General features: G+C 37.9%; 1 protein-coding gene across 3 annotated transcripts; it reads left to right on the forward strand.

The window, feature by feature from the left end:
* Positions 1 to 3,077: 3,077 nt before the first annotated feature.
* Positions 3,078 to 22,657, forward strand: LOC146694441 (high affinity cationic amino acid transporter 1-like). 3 transcript variants are annotated; one of them, XM_085430616.1, is made up of 13 exons: positions 3,078 to 3,166; positions 3,507 to 3,580; positions 12,881 to 13,287; positions 13,366 to 13,524; positions 13,609 to 13,780; positions 13,881 to 14,014; positions 14,094 to 14,316; positions 15,411 to 15,550; positions 16,132 to 16,234; positions 17,642 to 17,841; positions 17,942 to 18,093; positions 18,581 to 18,689; positions 18,794 to 22,657. In XM_085430616.1, exons 3-13 carry the CDS (start codon positions 12,918 to 12,920, stop codon positions 18,964 to 18,966), a joined length of 1,935 nt encoding a protein of 644 aa, XP_085286742.1. In that variant the 5' UTR covers positions 3,078 to 3,166; positions 3,507 to 3,580; positions 12,881 to 12,917; the 3' UTR covers positions 18,967 to 22,657. The 3 variants fall into 3 exon arrangements, with proteins under 3 accessions (XP_085286742.1, XP_085286744.1, XP_085286743.1); XM_085430618.1 differs by lacking the exon at positions 15,411 to 15,550 and adding an exon at positions 15,815 to 15,951; XM_085430617.1 differs by lacking the exon at positions 3,507 to 3,580.
* Positions 22,658 to 22,947: the final 290 nt, after the last annotated feature.

A 22,947-nucleotide genomic window follows, 5' to 3' on the forward strand; every position in this document is an offset into this window, starting at 1 on the left:
TGGCTGCTGTCAGCTTTGTTTTATTTTTTGTTTTGCGTAGTATGTGTGTTTGAAGTTATCCAATAATATCTGGACAAAAATTAAAATATGTTTCTGCTGTACTGAGGCAACTTAAAATTGCTTAATATTTTATATCTCATTAGTGCATAAAAATGTGCCCAGCAAATCAATTTGGGTTATTTAATTCCTGTTTACTGTGACCGAATTTGAGTGTTGCAGTAGTCCCCTACTAAATAGAAATAGAAACACCATGTGATGCGTCTCCCTATCCTGTTGCATCCATGTTGTATTCCTTATGATAATATTTTTAAAGAGAGTGGAAATTGAGATATTTTTGTGTTTTTTTATCTATAAAAATTCCTCTTCAGTTATTTATTTACCTCAAGGCAAAATTAATTTTGTGAAAAGTTCCTGTTGGAGGGGGGAAAGAAGCAAATATTACAAGTGTCGTGAATGCAGTAAAGGAGATTTGTTTTCTGCAGCAAACTTTGCCTTGTTTGATGTGCCAGTCTTTCCAGAGCGCATCCACGCCCTCTGGAGAATTCTTGAAGGCCATCTTGTCAAGCCTTGTCAGGTTTGATCAACTGAAAAACAAACAAAACTTGAACCTACGCTGATTTTGTTGTTCTTCTGTGAACAAATTACACAATTAATGTAGAAATATCGGCGGATATAGCCTATATATATATTTTTTATTTCTAAAAATGAATAATAAATCTGAATATTTAACATATTCGTTATGACTAGTGAAGTTCAGCGTTTCCATCCTGAAAATGTGAAACAGTCGAGATCTTTGCTGCTTTTGTTCTCACCCTTGTTTTTGAAGAGAGCGAGCCTGTGGCTTTTAGGAACAATCGCCTCCTGTGGGTTTGAACACCTGTGGCACACAGTATGAGACCTGATCCCATTTAGACCAGCTAAGAGCCTTCCACAATCAAACGTGCTAGTATATGGGGGTGAAAGGCTTATTTTTTCCATTTGAGTCATTTAACAATGACAGATCATCAAGATTTAATGACTTTCTGAATTTTAGTTCAAGAGTCTAAGAAAAGAGCTAAATCAACGTTTGCAGTTGCTCCGTGTCTGTCCATGTGTTAGGCTGATTACATGTTTCAGAGCCAGGAGGCTACAGAATCCAGAGACTCTTCTAACCCCTTATTTAAAGACAAGTTGCAGCCATGGACAATATAAATTTTTTATACTGTCTGGTAATGGCCACTATAGGATGAAGAAGATTGTGCCTCCTTCTGATGATCTTAGCAGCATTTCCCGCTTTCTTGAAAGCCCTTGCTTTATGTTGTACAACCTGAACCTGGTCATACTTTCCCACTGCAGTACTTGTTTGGATTGGGAAACAGGAAATCAGGATATAGGTCAAATTTCTTCTGCATTGTGCCAAACAAATTTTTTCTAAAAAGATTATTTTAGACTAATGTATTAATGGGTATTGATTTTTTGCCTCCCCCCCCCCCCCCCCCCTTTTTTTTTTTTTTTAATATCGTGGCTCAGATATAATAGTAATGCACAAAGGATCCAAACGGGTGCTATTGGAGTTAGCGTTATCTTTTTTTTTAAGCAAGATCAAGATATTTCTGTACCGAAAGCTTAAAGACATGATTGATATCCATTTGTATTATCTAACTCTTGGCAAGAGAGCAAACCAGTGAATTTGAAGCGGCCCTCAAATGTCACTATCAAATGCTTGAAAAGGAAGGATCCGATGGTCAAACTGATTTGCATCTTTGCTTTTAATGTGACTGATATGATTGTAAAATCTTGGTGGAGCCCTCTGGCATGAGCAAGGGAGAGTGGAATATCAATGCGTGTGATGGGACTGTTGTCAGGCCCAGCAGAGAATAACAGAAAATCCGCTCAGTTTTTCATCTTTATGCAGAACGCTGACAGTGACTGGCTCCAACACAGATCTTTGGGACCCAAAGTGCCACTCGTTTTCTATTGAAGAAAGTAATTAACTACATTCTCCTGGTATCTCATGTCTATTCAATCCTCATTAAACAGCTTGAATGAAAACCATCAGTGCTCAAGCTCCTGATAACCACAGCTGGGAAACACTGGCCTATAGCAACAAACTGATTTTAATACAGATTCCAGAAGACCCTGTTTATTAACGTGGTTAAGATAAGAGGTTTGATTAATCCTGAAGAAAGGGACAAAGCTTGTATCTAAAAGGAGTAAAAGGCCGTGATAGCAGGTTGACTAAGTATTTCTTTTGAGGCACTTCCCCCTCAGTTTCCAAAAAGAACTGCATTGCTTTAAAATCGCCTAAGACCACCTACTCCCATTTATCAAGGGCAGCTACAATTGGCCCACAGGGTGAGCGGCAGTCAACCATAAATCTAGAAATGTCAGATAAGCCAGTGTATAGAGCACTTCTCTTACCAATTATGTTTTAGAGGTTTGCTACATGCAGTAGTTATAGTCAAAGCAAAGGAGGGAGTCTTAAAGCAGCTTGATTTATCAACCGATCTCAAAAACTTCTGCTGCTATTACCAGCAGGACTCCCCAAAAGATGACTGCTCTTCTTGAAAGCTCTGTGTCCCAGGGTAGTGCAGATCTGTAACTTCTTTTTTTTTTTTATTTGTTGCTTCGGCTTAAGATGCCTTTACATTGATAATCCTAAATCGCAGTGTACATTTGTATTATGTATTAACATCCAGACTAAAATAAGAGGCTCGCCACATGATACCATGGAGCAGCCTCAGCAGGAAACTCAGAGCGTGGAGTTTAACAGCTTTGTTTTCCCATTGGAGACTTTTGCAACTTCACATGCAAGCCATAATCATCTAGTGTTGATGCGAGTGTTTGTATGCATTGATGAAAGGAAGGAGGAACAGCAGGGGGGAAATGTCAATGTATGCGCACTGATATAGGGCTAATTTTAAAATTAACACATGACTGCAGGGTGTGTTGTTGTGTCTGATCACCATCAGGGATTCTTAGGGAGAAGCTGCTTAAGCTTTTACTTGTAAAGAGTGCCATCTGGTGCCTGCAAGGCTCCTTAACAATAAGTTCTCTGGGTGGAGCCAAAGTGACACATCTCTGGGGGCTCGCTCGAGTTGTTCCCCGCTGGATTGTCCGTTGTAGGCGGAACATTTTTCATTCCACGGTTGACAGAAATGGAGGGTCTGAACTCTTCCTGAACTAGGCAAGACTTCACGAGCATGCTTTTGCTTATAAATTAATTTATTAGGCTGTGAGAGAACAGCAACATTTTGTTTCTCAGCCTTGACTGTAATAGTTCACAAGGAAGCGGTGCACGTAGTGTTAAAGTCAAGGAAGGCTGATGCAACTTCCAGATGGGGGTTTTATCGGGGAGTGGGCTTTACCTTTCCGTTCATACCAGCAGACCTTAAAGTAGTCCAGTGGGCGAAGTTATGTATTGATCCGCCGTTTTAGAGTTCCGAGTGTTTGTGCGACTTTATAAAAGACTGGTCTTTGCAAGCGGAGAAACATTGCCTTTTATAGCACCGCATTGCCTTTTACAGGAGTCAGAAGTCATTTCCAGCAGTGACCTATCTGGTGTGAACCCACGCTGAAAGTAGCTCAGACACAGACACAGGTACAATGTAATCTCTTTGTATTAACATTTGTTTTAATAGCTTGTTTAAGGTTTTGGGGAAATGTTGCGATTTCACAAGGTTTAAGTAAGCATATGCTGCATTTTGTAACCATAGAAAACTGCATTTTTTTTTTACCGACTAGTTAAACTGTGATAGGATTAACAATTTAGATTTAGAAGTAAACCATACAAAACACTAAGAATCTGTTCAGATTTACTTTTCTCTTAATCAGAGGCGGAGGCAGACATTTGATACACCCGGGGCTTAGCCCTAAGGATAGTATGCGCGTTTGTGTGTGTGTGTGTGTGTGTGTGTGTGTGTGTGGGGGGGTGTTGAAATGACTGAAAGATTAATAGGCTCTGTTTTGAGTTTTGTTCAAAAAAGAATGACTTCATATAGGGAAAAATATATATCACATATGCAGGACACCTTAAACTAGTTTTTTAATTAAGCAGCAAGGCAGAACAAAGTTGGGGCTGTATCAAGACATGTGGACTAAACCCCAATTCAACCAGACCCAGAACTGATCCAGAATTAAAACAGGACTACTTAGGACTTAACCAAGACAGAATCGGAACTAGATGATAGTAGCACTAAAAATAATCATAGACCTGCACTACACTTATTTTTTAATTCTACCAAAGTCCACTATTTAGATTGAGAAAAGTTTATATAATTATTTAGCCTTGTTGTGCAAACAAGCCTGCATAACTTAATAAATGTAGAATTTGAAAAATAACAAACCTAAAAAGAAACACTAGGTATGAGATACATGAGGACCTATGATACGGTGATACTTTTGGTAAACAACCATTTGACTAACATGTGTGTCTCACCTGCTCTTGTTCCATCTCTGTTCTAACCTCTCTCTCCATCTCTGTTCCTCTCTCTCCCTCTTTGTGCTGACAATCAAACCAAACACCAACATCATCAAATATACAGTTGAAACCAGATATTTACAAACTCTTCAGATAAAAACACTTCTTTAATTGTAACATCAAATCAGACTAAATGTTTATTTTTTTAGTGTATATGTACTCCTAAATTTGATGAATGTGATAAAAAAAATAGACAGCTCTGTCTCTCTTTATTCTGACATTTAACTAATTCAAAAGATATTTCAATATTTATTCATCCAAAACAAAACAAGTTTACTCTAAATTGATGTTGTACAGTAAAAAATGTTCTTGTGTTTTCCATAAAGTGTATGTAAATATCTGGTTTAAACTGTGAATATACTGCTGTGTATTGAAATTCCTCTTGTTTTGCATAGAAATATACTGAACAACATACAAAGCATAATATATAAAATAACATCTACCTGAGTTTTTTCTTTGAAGCCCCTTATGTCCATTCTTGTATATCAGTGCATTACTGAAACCGATTTATTTAGCCGTGGAGGGAAACAACTGAAAATATGAAATAAACACACATGTAAGCTAAGACTCTCTAAAGAAACAGCATTGTTGTTGTTCGGCTTTTCATTTCGCCATTTGTTGATTCACTTGAAGAACGAGTAACCTAATATGGGTCAAGTGATCAGTTTGATATCAATCTTTCGTGATACACCGTCATATTTACATTATTTGTACAGTACGAATGATTTGCTTTGGTACCTGGTCGAACTTCAGTTCTCCTCTGTCTGCCTGGCTGCGTTTCTCCAACAGCGCACTCGCAGGCAGCAGCTCCTTCTTTTTGTTCATTTTTGTTTTAAATGTTACGCCAAGTTCCCCTTTATAGAATTTTTATCTTGCTTATTTAAAAAGTATTTACTGTACTTTATATAGACACTACAATCCAACTGAAAAGCGAACTAACCAGCAAACAGGAGTGTGTGTTTGTTTGTGTGTGTGTGTGATATCCAATGATATCTGAATTAATCATTTTTTTATAAGCCAGGACTCAAAATTTTTAATACACTTTAGCATTTATTTTCTTTTTTTTAGTGTGAAAGTTATGGTTTAAATGCTGTTTTGGTGTTTGAATAGCACACGATATATGAATTAATGAAGTAAAAAAGCATAGGGAAGGTACAGGATGTCAACAGTGAATCAGTTAAGAGTCTGTAAGCTGCGTTTTAACAAAGATAACATTTATGGTGTCAACATCACATCACATCATTTCATAGAATGTGCTGTTGTTGATTACACTGTTTGTGTGAATTGCGCATACCAAATAACAGTTCCCCAAAAGAACAATAAGTGGACTGCACCTTCAGCTTTTATAAACATTACTTGCTGAAGCTGTTTGCACGAACACAAGAATCCAAATCAGTCGTATCAGACATTAACCTCCTAGGACCTGGCGTCCACATATGTGGACATCACATTTTGGATTGTCTAGACCAAAATACAAAATCTTGCTCTACAAGAACCCTTACGAGGACATTATACTGCCACTGTTCTATCGAAATTTAAAGCTAATGTCCTCATATGTGGATCTCATTTTTCTCAGAAACAAAAATTAGGTAAAAATCTGTTAATTCTTTGTTTTTACATTCATCAGGTCCCAATAAGAGCAAATAGCAAAAAGAAATTAAAAATGCATGCCATGAAAGAGTTCACGTCTTAGGAGGTTAAATGATCTTCACCCTGTCCTCTTGCTAGCACAAGTCTGTGTAATGTCTCATTGAGCCCATGTGAACGTCTACAGAAATTTAGTTATCTTATACTCTTTATTTACACTCATGGGAATGAATTTCATGGTAATTTTGAGGGTTTACTGTTTGAAAACAAAAATAATTCTGGATGATACAGGTGCCACGATTCCCTTGAGACTGACATTCCCACATGCAACAAAGTCAAAGCAGCATAGTAAAACAAAAATGTGAAACGCAGGAATTTTTCTAAAATAGGTTCCTATAGAAATGTACGCAAGGTCAAACATGTCTTTGCAGAATTTCACAGGCATCCATTAATCCGAGAAAGTGGTAAGTCATTCCACTATTATTTTCATCTTTTAGCATCACAGGGAAGTATGATTTATTTAGGTCAAGCGTGAGTGGCGTGGGAGTTTCTCTGTTTTCTTCCACAAGGTCAAGAAAACCGTACAGCAGTGTTTAATACATACTTAAGAGCTTCATTACTTAAAGGTATGAACAGCTCAAAACAACTCAAAAAATGTGCAAACTATGTTTTAATGACTGGATGCTGTTGCTTGTTTGTCGTACCTTCAGTGTCACAAGGTCAGATTCTCCTGGAAAGGAAAGTTTGTTTGGCTTGTGCAAGAAAGACGTCTGTGTTATGAACTCGCTCATGTGCCACATCCCCACAAAGGCAGATGGGCTTGTTGTAGCGCTGCAGAATAGCAGTTTAGTGCCAGGTGTTTAGAGGTCACCTGAATTGGCTCTTATGGCTTTTGGCTACTTTCAGATTCATGCAGAAAATTTTGAAATTGAAGATGGTTAACAACGTTTCTCAAATTCGGGTTAAACAATGTCAGGTTGCGTGTTTGGATGGATAGTTTGTTTGTTTGTTTGCTTTTTTGAGAGGAACTTAGAGCTTAGGAAGTTAGGGCTGTTCGATATAACAATATATATCGGAAGACGATATGAAAACGTCTGTCGTTTCATATCGTTTGTTTCGTGGTGTCGCAGAATAAATTGTTTACGGCAGTTTTGGCGGTCACTGTGGTGGCTATAATAATTTCTTAAAGTTCGCTCTTTTTCTTATATTTAAAATAACCACACTACGGACGGACAAGCAACAGTTTTTACGTGTTGTCGTTAGCAACAACGATGGTAAACCCAGCATGTGGCTCTGCCGTCCACTTCTTTATTTTCCACATAAACCTTTCACAATAAAACTGAAGATCCTGTTGAGATTTTTCAAAATAAGAGATTCACAGAATTTAGAGAAAATGTCAAATTTTTGTGATATATATCGCTGTCGGGATGATAAATGTCTTATATCGGGATATGAGATTTCGGTCTTATCGCATAACCCTAAGCACAGTTGGGTTTGCAATAGATCTACCATTTTAAGTCAACAATGAGCCATCCTAATGTTGGACTGGGTACCAGACAAACATATTTCAAGGCTATAATTGACTATGTGCACGAGACAATGCTAACTTCCTGGTTTGAGACCGGATGTGGGGTTGTGCATTTCCGGTAGCTTTACTTTGCGGTCAATCGCTACTGCGAAGATATACTCCAAAATCATGTCCAAAACTCGAAAACGGAAAGATTGCGTTAAGTTACAAAGAGCAGAAGGTGGGAACACTCACCACTGTTGTGTCATAAAAAATCTAATGATCAATTTTGACGTTTGAAGCGTTTAGATCGATCAGTTGTTTACATCACTCAACACAAGCAGAACTCCATTACTGCAGCAGAAGACACATCGTCCACATTCAGAAGCACATCTCTGTATAGTGACTGGTCTTATGATTTAATCAGGCAAATGTTCAGCATTCGTCTCTCCTGTACAGTACAGAATCGCTGCATTGATCGCTAGCAGTGTGACTCTGAGGTGCAGTACTGTATGTCCACGATGTCCACCAAACATTTTGCACCGTCAAAAAATTAAATTGGCTACTTGATTTCACCTATCGCTGGTTATTTTTAGAACATAACACCCGCGATAAACGAGGGACAGCTGAGAAATATAACATTTGAATCCCTTTTCTCTTTTGCTCTGAGGCGCGGGGGAAAAATATCGACAAGTCGATGAACATCATTTACAGATATATTGGGTAAATGCCCAAGACATCTATAGAAATGTAAATCGCCGCTTGATTCATTCATCTGCTTAACTTGTTTTGGACCGTAAACCAGGCGCGAACAGGACACCGGAAACAAAGCTCCCCACAGGAGTTTCCGCACCGGAAGTAGCATATGCTAACGTGCACATAGTCAATACTATCTTTTAAATCAATGTACACGAAGAGAGTCTTTTGAGATGTTGTTTCTATTAAAATTGGAATACCAAGTCTTTCCCAGCACCTCAAATACCTAATCCAGTTTACCTGAGATTTTTTTTTCTTTCTTTCTTGTTTTGGTTTTGACCAGAGTTGTAGTTACTTTGTTAGCTCAGTTTTCTTTGAGTTCTCACTGTTTTCCTCCTGTCGTCCTCAAACGTATACCAGTGTCACAGCATTTATCAAAGGCATTTGAAGGAGCAATGTTTTGCCTACAGCCAAAAAGTGAGAAGCATGTGATTGACTTCTGTTCCAAATATACTTGTGTACCCCTATGTGCCATGGGCAGGTGTTGTGCTCATTGATTGGTTGAGAAGAGGGCAGTGTCCTTTCCCGCCCACCCTCTGTTTTTAGCTCAGCCGTTACACGCCACATCATGTGAACGCTTCGGAAGCTCTCTGCAGTTTGTCACTTTTTTTTTATCCCAGGAAAATGACGTTTGTTTTCCTCCAGCAGCTTATAAGGGCAAATTCTTCCATGCCTTACTTATTTTAACATTTTCCACTGATACCAGATGGACTTATTTCCTTTTTAGTTTCAGCCCTGTTTATTTTGGCAACCGCATTTTGGTGTAATCGCACAGAATTGAAATACCTAGGTGACCAGGTCACAACAACCTAGAAAGGCAACTCAGAAGTGTCAAGGTCAGACAGAGGACTTTCTGACTAGCGGTGGTGGTACCCTAACCTGACATGGCAGATGGTTTATTACACAGATCCATCTGGAATATTGTCCTTGTAAAGTGTTTGGAAAAGCACTAGCACTCTCAAAAACACTTGGCACATGGTTAGATAAACCATCTGCTTATCACCATCAACTGCAAACTAACTTCAGCTGGTCTGATCAAGAGACTAGGGGTGGGGGGGTGGAGCGTCCTGCCAGAGATGAAGAGCTAAACGCATTCTGGGGAAGTTTGAAACCCAAGTAAGGAGTCATAGCTTTACAGTTAAACAATTCATAACATCTTCGCATGGAAAATGTGCACATTTTAATCACTCACAGGTTGCCACTTTCAAAATAAGAATAAAAAAGAAATACCTGGCCTTCATTTAGCTGCAGATTTATTGAGTACTAGCTCCTTGTGCATACGTTTGGTCTAAACCTGCTTGTTTGGCTATAAACTCATAAAGTAAAGCCTGGATTGTGGATTGTCTTGTGATCATAATCTCCAAATCCAGTTTCTTCTCCAGATATTCAGTTCTCTACTGTTAATGTGTCTGCTTACCAGTCATAGAGTTCTTTTTCTTCTACATTAATTCCTAACACAAGCCAACACAAGTTTCCTTGAATAAATTGCTGTAAGAGGGTGAAGTAATATAATCAGATCATAATTTCCATAGCCTTGCTGTGTTCTTGAATTGACGAAAACCTGCAGGAGTCTGTTTGTTTAGCCCCTGAGGGATTATATCTGGCATCACAGCTGCTCCTGAGGCCATGTGATGTGTCACTGTTCTATTTGTGAGCGAGACACCTGAATGTTTTGTACACTAAGAGGCATCTGTGTCATATGTCTCAGCGGTGCTTGTAAACGTCTCCCCCAACTCTGTTCTTCTGAAACTGATTCTGGATCTAAAGAGAGAAGTTGCAACTTGGAACTAAAAGCAGAGCAGCTGAGTTCATCAGTAAAGGTAGAAGTTCCTGCTGGAAGAGCTTCATTGACACTGTGTGTTTGCGCACGTGGGTGTGTGGGTTTTTTTTTTTTTTTGTGTGTGTGGGGGTTTTTTTTAAGGCAGGGGGAGGGGGTCTTTCTGTCCTTTGATATGCAGTATATTTTGTGTATAGCAGGGATGTCAAAATCATTTTATATTGTGGGCCACATCCAGCCAGACCACATGATAAATGTGTAAAATTACCCCAAAAATCCTGGTAGTTAATTGCCCTGACTGTCCATTTAATTATAGAATGTAAAGTTTTCATTAACATGTATACATTTTATTTATTTATTTATTTATTTATTACACTGTGAAATCAATGTAAAAAACAAACAAACCAAAAAACAAAAACATTTCTATAGTAAATAATGGAAAAATCAGGAGCTTTTTTTTGTCATTTGATTGTTTATCTATTACTTAATTTGGTGGTACTTAGTTTGATGTTGTATGAATGGAAAAGGTGGGGTGGGGTCTTTAACAATAGGAAAAGCTTTAAAACATATTAAAATCCATGTAAAAATCTATTTGCTCCTTAACATTTTCCAAAGCTGTTCAGTGGGCCTGATTGGAGTGTTTGCTGGACTGATTCTGGACCCTGGGCCGACACCGCTGTGTAGTGGTAGACATCTTTGGCTAACAAGTGAACAGGGAAAGTTCCCAGTTCGATTCTGGGAGGAGAAATTGAATCCCCTTAGGATCGTGTCTGGAAGGGCATCTGTTGTAAAAACTCTGCAAAATTAAACAGAGTTACCTGTAGAGGCAACCCCTTGTGAAAAAGGGAGCAGCCAAACAGCTGTTTCTGCTTCTGCTATTTCTTTTAGTATGCTTTAAGAGCTTCATAGATTCTATACTTTAGTACAACTGAATAAATCCCAGATCTAAAGTTTCGGAAGTGCAGCCTGTACAATCACGCTGTCACTGGAATTTTCATGCATTCAGCCATTTGTTTGGTCTTTTTATATGTTATTTATCAGTAAGAATATACAGTCAGTAACATTAATTTCACTTTGATCTGCCAACAAACTTTAGTGAATTTCATGTCTCCTGTATTAAGCTATGGAAGAGTGTCATTAACAGGAAAGAGCAAAGAGGCTGAGCCTTTGTACAGATGATGAGTTCAGGTGGAGTGAAAGAAAACGTTTTTCTTACTTTCAAACAGAAGCTCATTAAAACCTTTACTAGGTAAAAGTTGTTATTAGGGCTGTTCGATATAACGATATATATCAGATGACGATATAAAAACGTCTATCGTTTCATTTTACGCAATCGTTTGTTCCGTGGTGTCGCAAAATAAACTGTTTACGGCAATATTTTTTCATGGTTTTGATGGTCACTGTAGTGGCTATATTAATTTCTTAAAGTTCTCTCTTTCTCTTATATTTTATATAATCACACTACGGACGGACAAGCGCCTGTTTTTATGCGTTGTGGTTAGCAACAAAGACGGTAACAGCATCGCGTGTCCGCTTGTTTATGTTCCACATAAAGCTTTCACAATAAGCCTCAAGATCCTGTTGAGACTTTTCAAAATAAACCGAATCAAGTAAAAGAGCACGTTTATTATTATTATTTACGGATGAGAATTAAAAAAAGAGTCATCAGGTGCTAAAAAATAAACCTTAGACTCAAACGTTAGAACAGGCTTTTTCCCGCAGCACGCCGTGTAATAAATACACACAAAGAAAACGGCGGCCGTTACAACTAAAAAAGTATAGTTTCGTGCATCGGTTAAAACACTCGACTCCAGCTACATGACGTGCAGCTGGAAACACTTCCCGCAAGACGAGCTGCCCGAGATTCACAGAATTTACAGAAAATGTTACATTTTTGTGATTTATATCGTTATCGGACGATAGATGTCTTAATATCGGGATATGAGATTTTGGTCGTATCGCACAGCCCTAGTTGTTAGGTTGCATTAACATCAATTATTGTTATGTACACCATTAGAATGTCAGTTTTCTGCTGCAGGAAACATTGCAGCAGTGCAAAGTTGTTATGCTTGCTTTTCCTCATTGCAGCCACCACAACTGCTTTAAAGGCGTACAGACACACGTACTCACTCATTCACTACCACATTCCACACGTGTTACCACACGTGCAAAAGCACTTCAACACGCAGCAAATTTTTCTCATCTAGAAGATGCAATAATGCCTGAACATTTTTTGTGCCTCTTGCTAATGTAAGAAAGCCTTCGAAGAACACAGAGTAAAGGCTGTTTTATTGTGTGCCGTAGTTCAGGTTGCAAGCATGCCTTGATGTAACTGTACTTGTGATTGTTTATTAATTTATTTTTGCATTTAAAAAATGTTTTCTGTAAAAATTTAGATTTTAATATGGCACATAAATACAATTAAACGATTTAGTTATTTAGGCATTACAATTACTAAAATTCCTACAATTTAAAAGACCTGTTTTTATTTTATTTTTTTGTCTTTTTGTATCTATTTTTGTTCATTAATAAGCAAAAGTATTTGTTATCCAATTAACTAATGGATGACAATACTGATAACTGTAGTCCTACATTAATGGCAAGAATTATGGGATAGGTTTTTTTTCTTTTCAGACTAATAACTTTATAGTTTCTTGTGTTGTAAACATACATGTTATACGTGTTACATTTAAACCAAATGTTTTTTGAATTTAGATCGTCTTCATTTGCTTATTGACAGTTGCGTAGTCTCTTTTCTTATTTTGTCATTATTTCTGTTCTGCTTTATCAACAGGAGTCTATTGACGAAATTCTCCAAACTGTAAACCAAGATGATTCTGTCTTCACTGAAAGGCATTGGGAAGAAACTTCTGAGAGTGAAGGTTGTGGACAGTAGCATAGAGGAGTCCCGCTTGGCTCGATGTCTTAACACGTTTGACCTTGTGGCCCTGGGCGTCGGCAGCACACTCGGTGCTGGCGTCTACGTGCTCGCTGGTGCCGTAGCCCGAGAAAATTCAGGACCCGCCATTGTCATCTCCTTCCTCATCGCTGCCATGGCTTCAGTCTTGGCTGGTCTGTGCTACGCCGAGTTTGGAGCGCGTGTTCCCAAAACTGGCTCGGCTTACCTCTACAGCTATGTTACGGTTGGAGAAGTATGGGCATTTATCACCGGCTGGAACCTCATTCTCGCTTATGTCATTGGTGAGACGCTTTAAATAAAGAGGGAGTTCCCTGCTACTCTTGATTCTTGTTAAGTTTACATACATACTGTTTGCACAGGAACTTCGAGCGTGGCCCGGGCATGGAGCGCAACCTTTGATGAGCTTATTGGAAGGAAGATTGAGCTGATTTGCAGACAATACATGACCATGAACGCCCCGGGAGTCTTGGCAGAATATCCAGACATATTTGCTGTCGTAATCATAATCGTTCTGACAGGTCAGAAATGGATGCATCTCTCGCTTGTTTTGTCTATTGCTTCAGATTATGTTCTTTAATCGTTCATGTTTTTACTGCTTGCAGGGCTGCTTGTATTTGGTGTAAAAGAGTCAGCCATGGTAAACAAAGTGTTTACCTGCATCAATGTACTGGTGCTGGTGTTTGTAGTCATCTCTGGCTTAGTTAAAGGAAACAAAGAAAACTGGAACCTGAACCCTGAAAAGATCCTTAATGCCACCAGAAACTCTACTTCTAAGTGCGTTTAATAAATATCTTATTCTCAAATGTCTATATCCCTAATGATACATCAGAGGTTTTTATTAAATGAGTAAATATTTTCTGTCTGTTATTTCTAGTGTGTCCGATTTCATTCCAAATGAGGATGTTCTTGGTGCTGGTGGTTTCATGCCCTTCGGTTGGACTGGAGTCCTTTCTGGTGCAGCAACCTGTTTTTATGCCTTCATAGGGTTTGACTGCATTGCCACTACAGGTGAGGGAGAATATATTAAATTGGTGACTCATAAAGGAGCTATGTTCTCTTAACATGCTGGATCATGTTCCCTCCCCAGGAGAAGAAGTAAAGAATCCACAGAGGGCCATTCCTGTTGGCATTGTGGCCTCTCTCCTCATTTGCTTTGTGGCATACTTTGGTGTATCTGCAGCCCTCACTGTGATGATGCCTTACTACTTGCTGGACAAGAGCAGCCCTCTTCCTGTGGCTTTTAAGTATGTGGGCTGGGAGGGAGCCACTTACGCAGTGGCCATTGGCTCTTTATGTGCACTGTCGACTAGGTAAGTGTGTTTCCTGCTGCCTCTCAGCATGAGCATTCATGGAGGACTTGTAATTATTTAGCACGCTTTTTTTGTTTTTTAGGAATGAATAATTCATGTCTTTTACACTTTCTATAATTTTATTATTGTCTTTTTTGCTTAGTCTAAGATTAACTAGATCTGAGATTGAATATGAGAATAAGTGGCAGAAACCATCAAAGGTATTATCTTATGGACCGAGTTGCAGAATGAATATTGATGTTAATGAAATGCATTTGCACAAGTAATATTTGATTTATTGAAAGATGCCCTGTGGTGTTTTCCTGTAACAGAAATATATTGTATACGTAGTTTTACTCACTAAAATTCATTGTGTTTATTCTTGATGTCTTACAATTATATTTGCTTGTAAAATATTAAAAGCACAAAGCATATACGTGTTAAAACAAGCCTGCAGTGGGACGTGGTTGGGCTGTATTTTTGATAAGCTGTGCCACCTGCCGATTAACTGAGTAGTGCATCTGTGTTGAAGCAAAGTCCCACACAATAAAATATTATTACATCAAGCTAATAGCAGGTAACTCCACAGGGTGACTGTAATTCAGCTTCAAATACTTTGGGAGAAAATTTTAATCTCAAGAATAATTTCCTAGAAATATTATGATGTATTGTGGATTTTTGCTTATGTCTTAATTATATATTGTTTCATGGATTAAAAAAAACATTTACTAACTGTCTTTATCCTAATTGGCACGCTCGTTCTTAGGTAGTAGTTTGGCTATTATTAAAGAGCAGCATGTTTGCTAATTTGCTAAACTTGACACTGAAATGAAAGGCCTGATATAAAAGTGTAGGGAGCCTGAAGTTCAGTGCCAATGACACCTGTGGGATGAACTGCATTAACAACAATGACCGAACGTCACACTCCACATCACTGAAACTGAATGAGAATGCGAGTAAATCTCTCAGCTGGCTCAGCAATCACGTAGACCTACAGTTTGAATGCATTTACATTAGATCCACTCACTTTTTTTGTTTTAATCTTTTGAAACTTGTTATACATTTTGTGTGGATTGACTCGCATGGCATGCTTTTCTTTTTCTCCTGTGTACTAGTTTACTAGGCTCCATGTTCCCAATGCCCAGAGTGATCTGGGCCATGGCAGAAGATGGCCTGCTCTTCAAATGCTTGGCTAAAGTCAGCACACGAACCAAAACCCCTCTAATAGCAACAATAACATCAGGTCTTGCGGCAGGTGAGGTCACAAACTAAACTAAACTGGCTGGGGTTACTTTGTTCTGATCCTAGGCGACTCTTGGTACACATGGCCTTAAACACACTAACTCAACTTTAATCAAGTTTGTAAATTTACCAGTACAATGCATGACCACAGCAACTTGCTGTCAGGGTGTTGGGCTGAAAAATGATGGTGGACTTGTGTGACACCACACTGCACACACATTCTTTCAAGTTATAAATCTGTGCCTCCTCCTCCTCCTTCCTTTTATCCTTGGCTTAGTCTCCTTGGCTCCATGTTTCCACTCCCACGCATTATCTTTGCTATGGCCCGTGATGGTCTGCTCTTCTCGTTTCTGGCGCGTGTCAGCGCGAGGAAGACTCCTATCATCTCCACCTTTGTGGCAGGGCTTTTATCTGGTAGGTAGCTGAGATGAAGCCAAAGGCAACAGTGCCCCCTTATGGAAGGAGGATGGTGGCAAGTCGTTCAAGCTTCTAAATAATTAAGCTGAAAAAATACAATGTCTGCATTGCTTTCATGCAATTAATGTTCTTTATGGCTTTTGTAACCTTCATATGGTTCACCTGTGTCTCCTGCAGCGGTGATGGCATTCCTGTTTGACTTGAAGGACCTGGTTGACCTCATGTCCATTGGGACTTTGCTGGCCTACACTCTGGTGGCAGCTTGTGTGCTGGTCCTCAGGTAGCCCTCATCACTTATTTAGTAGGCCTTAAGTGTTTTATTTTCAATTTTAATACTGCATACTGGACACTCTGGTCTGACCTGATTTCCCACAATGATATCAACAGACTAGTCTATGATGTCTGGCGAGGATAAATGTAGAAATGGACATAATGAAAATAAAAACATTAAGAGACCACTTAATCATCACAAAGGCAGTTTAACTCAGGCATATTTAAACACTCTGGTTATGAAGCGTGAACCACTGTGAATCCATTTCTCCTGCTTCGGTGCAAATATAAGTGAAGGGACGAGCAATGGAAAGGGAAAAACGAAGACACCCCCCAAAAAGGGAACGGTTTTGCACATGTTTATTATAGAGTATTGCTGTGTCGTTATCACTCATGATTGATTGATTGTAGTCTAGTTTTACTGGTTTTTATGTCAGAAAGAGTTCATGAAGGTGGAATGAGGTTAGGGCATCTTCTAGTGGGGCCTGTGCTCACACACTAGTATCGTGCTCGTATGAATACAGGATGACACGACCTCCTCCCACTGTCTCAGAGTCTCTAAAAGCTCGGTAGGAAGCACGTATGGAAGTAGCCTCTGGGGGCCTGAGCTCTGGCAGGGCTCCTGCTGTTCTTCCTAACACAAAGAGCGACAGCCTGGTCGTGCTCTTCTTGTGTAGCAGACCGTCTCCTGGTATCTCTTCCACATACTTAACTATGCTGAGAGACACAGGAATAGGAGGAGCTCAGGAGCACAAACAAAAAGAAAAAACTACAGTTTTAGAGCTGTTACATTATGAATTTTACCGTGATGATCAAGTGGTCCCTTATTTTTATTAATTTTATTGTATTTTTTTATTTTTTTATTAGAGTCGTGTAATTTTAATTACTCAGATAATTACTCGGGAATTCCTACAGTACTGTACTAAAACGACTGACCTCCACCTTTTCTAAATCGTGTCAGTGGGAATAATAAGAAAAAGAATGCACATTATTTGTATGTCATTGATTTGATAGCTGTTAGGTTATAATAATGATTTAATAATATTTAATGATGAGATTTTATTGTGTGTTGCAACATGAGCCTCTCTGTTCAGTGTTTTTGTGACCCGGCCAGTTGTGCTTGCGTGTTAGTTTCAGAGGTGAAAGGTGAAACCATCAGCTAGATGGCACAGTGCAGTCTGAGCAGATTTGTGTGTCTTTAATACTGCTTTTCTGCTCTGCTTTGATGTAGAGAGTAGAGAAAAGCAGGAAAACCAGCTGTTGGCGCATCAGAATGGTGTCTTATCTTAGCATAATGGATTTTTAAATGTGCTACTAATTATAGCTCTGTTGTATGCAGACGTTTGAGTTGTGGGAACAGTGGGATAGGGAGTCTTACACTTTCATTTTTGTAATTTTCTTTTTTTGTCTTGTGAAGGTACCAGCCTTTACAGCCCAGTGCAGCCTATGAGATGGCCAATACTCAGGATGAGTCTGAAATTACATATAGGGATGGGAGTGTTGATATTTTATCGCAACCTGATGATCACTTTACTTTCAAAAAACTTATTAACCCTCCGAACACTGAGCCGTCATCTCTCTCTGGACTCATCGTCAACATCTGCACCAGTATACTTGGTGAGAAACTGGATGAAAGTCCCAGAACTATTCATGTGATTACTGATCCAGCACATCATCTGGTGTCATCGCTTGTTAATTTTGTTTTTTTCCCCACCAGGTGTTTTGGTGTGTGTCTTCAGTGTTGTAGCTTCTCAGGGAGGGTATGCACGCTGGTCTCTGACTGCCCTCTGTGTTATAGTGGCTATCTGCCTGGTTCTAATCATTATTATATGGAGACAGCCACAGAGCAAAACCAACCTTGCCTTCAAAGTGAGTGTGTGTCCTTTTGCTAAAGGCTTTTCTCATGCTATCTCATACCCACATAGCAGTGTAAGCTTGTCACCTTTAGAAATTAATAATCAATAACACCCAGATCCTCTTTCAAAGTAACTTCCTCCATGTAAAATAAAGAGTTAAATATGAGATATAATATACTAATGTACTATGTGATGTGATTCTAGAGACAGAAAATGCCAGTTTAGATTTTATTGTAAGCAGATATTGAGAAAAAAGCATTTAGGGCTTATTGGGTAATTCCACAATAAGTCTTAATTTCTCACTCAGGAAAAAAATTATGAGAGTTTTGAATTAAAAGTGCTGCACAATTTTTCAATCGAGCGTTAAAAAAATAACACTTAATTTTGTCAGGGATTTTCCTACATTGCCCGTACGTCTAAGATTGCTTTGCAGATTGTAAAATTTGTTTTAAATGCAAAGTTTTAGCCAGTCTTATACCCAATAAATACTCTATCCACAGGTCCCATTGGTGCCACTGGTGCCGATCATTAGCATGTTTGTGAACGTGTACCTGATGATGCAGCTCGACAAAGGAACGTGGTTGCGTTTTGCCATCTGGATGACCATAGGTACTTTAGACCAGCAGTAACAATTAACGTCTCTGCTGTAATTTTATTTTTTTAAACTTGTTATTATTATTGTCCATTAATTCATGTTTCTATGTGAATTGTAGGTTTTGCCATCTACTTTGGCTATGGTATACGCAACAGTGCAGAGGAGGCGTTAGCCAAGTGTGACAATTACGAAGATAGCTGCATAATAAAGGAAGAGGCCATACAAACAGAGAAGGAAGCCTTCTTACACAATACACAAAACTCTACCCGAGAAGATGAAGATGGTTTCTGAGGAGATAGGAGGGTTTTTTAAAACGTTTATTTAAATAGGGGTACAGGAAAGAAGGTGCAAGTATGTTTCACGGAGCGGTAAGGACAACATAACAAACAAAACAGCCCTTACCTATTGTGAAAACGCCAATCAACTAACTAACTTAGACAAATGAAAAGTTACAAACCTACAATTCGCTAACAACTCAAAGAAAAACGGGGAAAAAATGTTAAAATTGCATTTGCAGCTGTCCTCTACATGTTTTCTATGTCGAGGTGGGCACAGAACAATGTCACAAAGGACCTATCAACACAAGATTATCAATTAAATTGAGCTAACATAAAATCTAACCTAAACATAACGTATTATCATGCAGTCATGACAATGAGCTTAAAAATCCAAAATGGCCAAAGACCTTGAGTCCCTGCAGACCATGCAAGTGCTCAGTCGTCAGCCAACGACAAGAAAGATGAAAACACGAGGAGCCAGTAAGAAGAAAGAGTCCATAGACCAGGAGCTGGTACAGTATATCCTTTACCCCTTTTTTCCCAAAAAGAATGTAACATCTGTGCTGTGAAATAGCTATTAAGTTTTCTGAAAGACTATCTGCAAGTTCAGGAGACACATGGAGACAGCCAATTGTACTACTAGCCAAAAATGTTGACTACATGATGATTATAAAAAGCCTAATAAGATTTAATGGCTAATTAGCCAAGTATTTTTAATTGAAGCAGTATGAAATTATGTGAAAAGAAGATTATAGTCATATTTTTTTTTTTTTTTTATTGTGCTTTGAAATGGTCAGTTTTACTAAACATAACGGAATCCATCGATTCAAAATGCTTTTGTTTTTACAAAAATATTATCCAACCATAAATGGATCTTCATAAACTTCATTTTGGGTTTTTAACAGTACATTAGAATGACCGCACATCAGATTTTCCATGAATGATGTCACATATAAAGTTCAGAATGTGTTACTGCTCACCTAGCTTCAAAGTGCTCGACATTTGTATATGTTGACCGTGTACAAAAAATACAAACACCGTCTAAGAGACTTGGACGAGGGTGAGAATTTTAATGTACCATCAGTGCCTTTTGTGAGAAAGTTGTTAGCTGAGAAATCCCTTAGTTGTAAATTTACCCTTAAGATGCAGTTTTGGGGGTTTAACCAGTGTTTCTATTACTGAAAAAATACAAGTCACAGGTCTTTGGATGTCTTGTACATTGAATGTATAGCTCATATAAAGTCAACATGGTGCTAAAAGTAGCATTTTCAGTGCATCCATGTGTTTGCAGGTCTTTCTGATTGATGGTACCAACTGCTAATCTTACCAGAGTACCAATGCTATCTGTGGGAATTTGTACTTTTTACTCAAAGAAAAAAAGCTGCTTATTTTAATCTAGTTTATATTTTAACCTTTTAAGACCCGAATTCTTCCACAGCATGCATTTTTAATTTATCTTTGATATTTGGGCATATTGGGGCCCGATGAATGTAAAAACAAAGAATTGCCAGATTTTTATTTTTTTTTTACCAAATTTTCATTTCTAAGAAAAATGAGAGCCACAAATGAGGATATTTGTTTAAAATTTCAATAGAACAGTAGCAGTATAATGTCCTCGTAAGTGGTTATCAGGCCCTTGTAAAGCAAAATTGAGTATTTTGGTCTAAATAACCCAAAATGTGATGTCCAAATATGTGGACGCCAGGTCCTAGTAGGTTAAAGTGCCTATTCCCCAATTTTTAAAGATAGGATATTCCTCTATCACGATTTGCCTTTGTGTGATACTTTATATATAAAACAAAATGTTTAAACGAAGATTGGAAAAAAAATCATATATTTATAACTACATGAAACCCAAGTGGATCCTTTTAACTTTTTAATTCACACATGCCTGAAATACAATCAGTTTGTGATTATTGCACACCTGTAGTTTACATGGTGATATAACACTTCTTTAGTTCACTTTTATTTTGAAATGCCAAAACCTACACTGTATGTTTAGAAACACAAAAATGGTGTAGGTCAAGCAGTAGAGTGTATGTATGCGTGTGTGTGTGCAGATCTTTGATGCAGCTAAAACTGAAGTACAGCAAAGTTTGTATGTCAGCAAAGGTCTGGAAATGCAACTACGTGAAAAATCTCTTCACTCAGTCCGTTTTTAAACGCTAATATATATTCAGCAGTAAATGGGTGATGGCAATGACACTGTGAGACAATTTATTTCAGCTTATGGTCCTTTTGAGGGAATCTATTAATGAAACCTGAAGCCAAAATCCATTGGATTTAACTTGATCATGCGTCAGAATAATTTCTGTAGTTTTTTAATAGTTTTAATAGTTTTTTAATAGTTCCTATAGATTATTTTTGCTGGCAATATGGAGATATCAGTGGATGTGTACCAGCTCACAAAAGTGGAGGGAATTTGGCTGGAAGTGCCTAATTAGATACTTTATAACACCTTCTCAGAAGTCTCATTATGATGATAACCCCCCTGCTTGTTGGAGGAACTGTGGAAATCAAAGTGCAAATCATTACCATATTTTCTGGGACTGCTCAATCTTGAGGGATTATTGGAGAGAAATACATAATGCCTTACAGGATATCTTTAAACGTGAAATATCTCTCGAGAGTAAGACTATGTTCTTTGGATATATACCTCAGGAATGGCCTAAATATGATAAACATTTAATAAATATTTTATTGGTGGCCTGTAAAAAGAATATCACCAGAAAATGGTTATCCCCAGAGAGCCCAAACATAAGTACATGGATGGAAATCACAATGGAAATTTATAACATGGAAAAGATAACAGCTTCTGTTAACCACAAGCTGGAGAAATTTACATCATATTGGGAAAACTGGGTTAAATATATCACGCCTCATAGGCCAGATTTTACTATTACAAACCAATAATTATGATGTATGTATATATATTTATAGGATCACCCCATACCAACACATCCGTGTTTTTTTTGTTGTTTTTTGTTTCTTTTTTTTGTTTTGGTTTTTTTTTGTTTTTTTTCTCTTTTCTTAGGTTTGTTAGTTTTGTTTTTTGTTTTTTGATTTTCGGATTATGTGATGGTTTCAATTACTTCTATCGTTGTAAGTATTCTTCCCTTATGACTTGGATGTAAATTAAAATACTATTTCAGTATTTAAGGCAGATAACCTAAGTATGAAGAATGCTTACATGATGTACATACTGTGAATGCCTGCTTTTGAAACCTTAATAAAAATATGAATTAAAAAAAAAAAAGATTATTTTTGCTGGAGTGGTATAACAATTTTTAAACACTTACCTTGTAAATAAAAGTTTTGCGCTCCAGAATGTAACCAGGCATTGTTTACCTGGCTGTTTCTAAATCAGTAAGATATCAGCACATGTTATTTTGAAACGATGCATTAATTTTAAAATGTAGAAAACATTTTAACGCTGCCTTTGTAAATAATTTTTTGATGATACTTGAGTTACTGACTGTATGCAATGTTTATGGGAGTGCTGTACTTGCTGTGGTTACATGTCAAAAGGTCACATCATGCTTCATCCGTGCTTTGCATGCTGCATAAATGCATTTTATAGTGTTGATATGTGATAATGTTCAGTGTACTGTGGGGGGGAAGGCACACTGTTCACTATATGTTGTTGTCATATTGGTTATGGTTTGTATAGTTCTCGATGTAAATAAATAATCCTGAAAGCTAAAGCTGACTTTGATTTATTTCACATAACCACCTCCCGCTGTATAGATGGTTTAGAGAATCGACATTAATTCATTAGTGTAGTTTCTTCTACTGTTACCTTTACTACTTCAAGTACAGTAATCAGAAAGATTGGAGCCAAAGAAAAATCTAAATTCCTTCAGTTTATTCTGCAGACAAACTGTTTTTAGTGTTTAACACTGTAATTAATTCATAAGACTACTGCCAAATGTAAAATGCTATAGTTACCTTAAATTAACTGTACGTTTCTGTAATGTTTAATCCAGTAATATGA

Source organism: Copadichromis virginalis, linkage group LG14, assembly GCF_057382275.1.
Source record: "Copadichromis virginalis isolate Kocher_CV1m ecotype Utaka linkage group LG14, C_Virginalis_male_GT1.1, whole genome shotgun sequence".
Taxonomy (NCBI): domain Eukaryota; kingdom Metazoa; phylum Chordata; class Actinopteri; order Cichliformes; family Cichlidae; genus Copadichromis; species Copadichromis virginalis.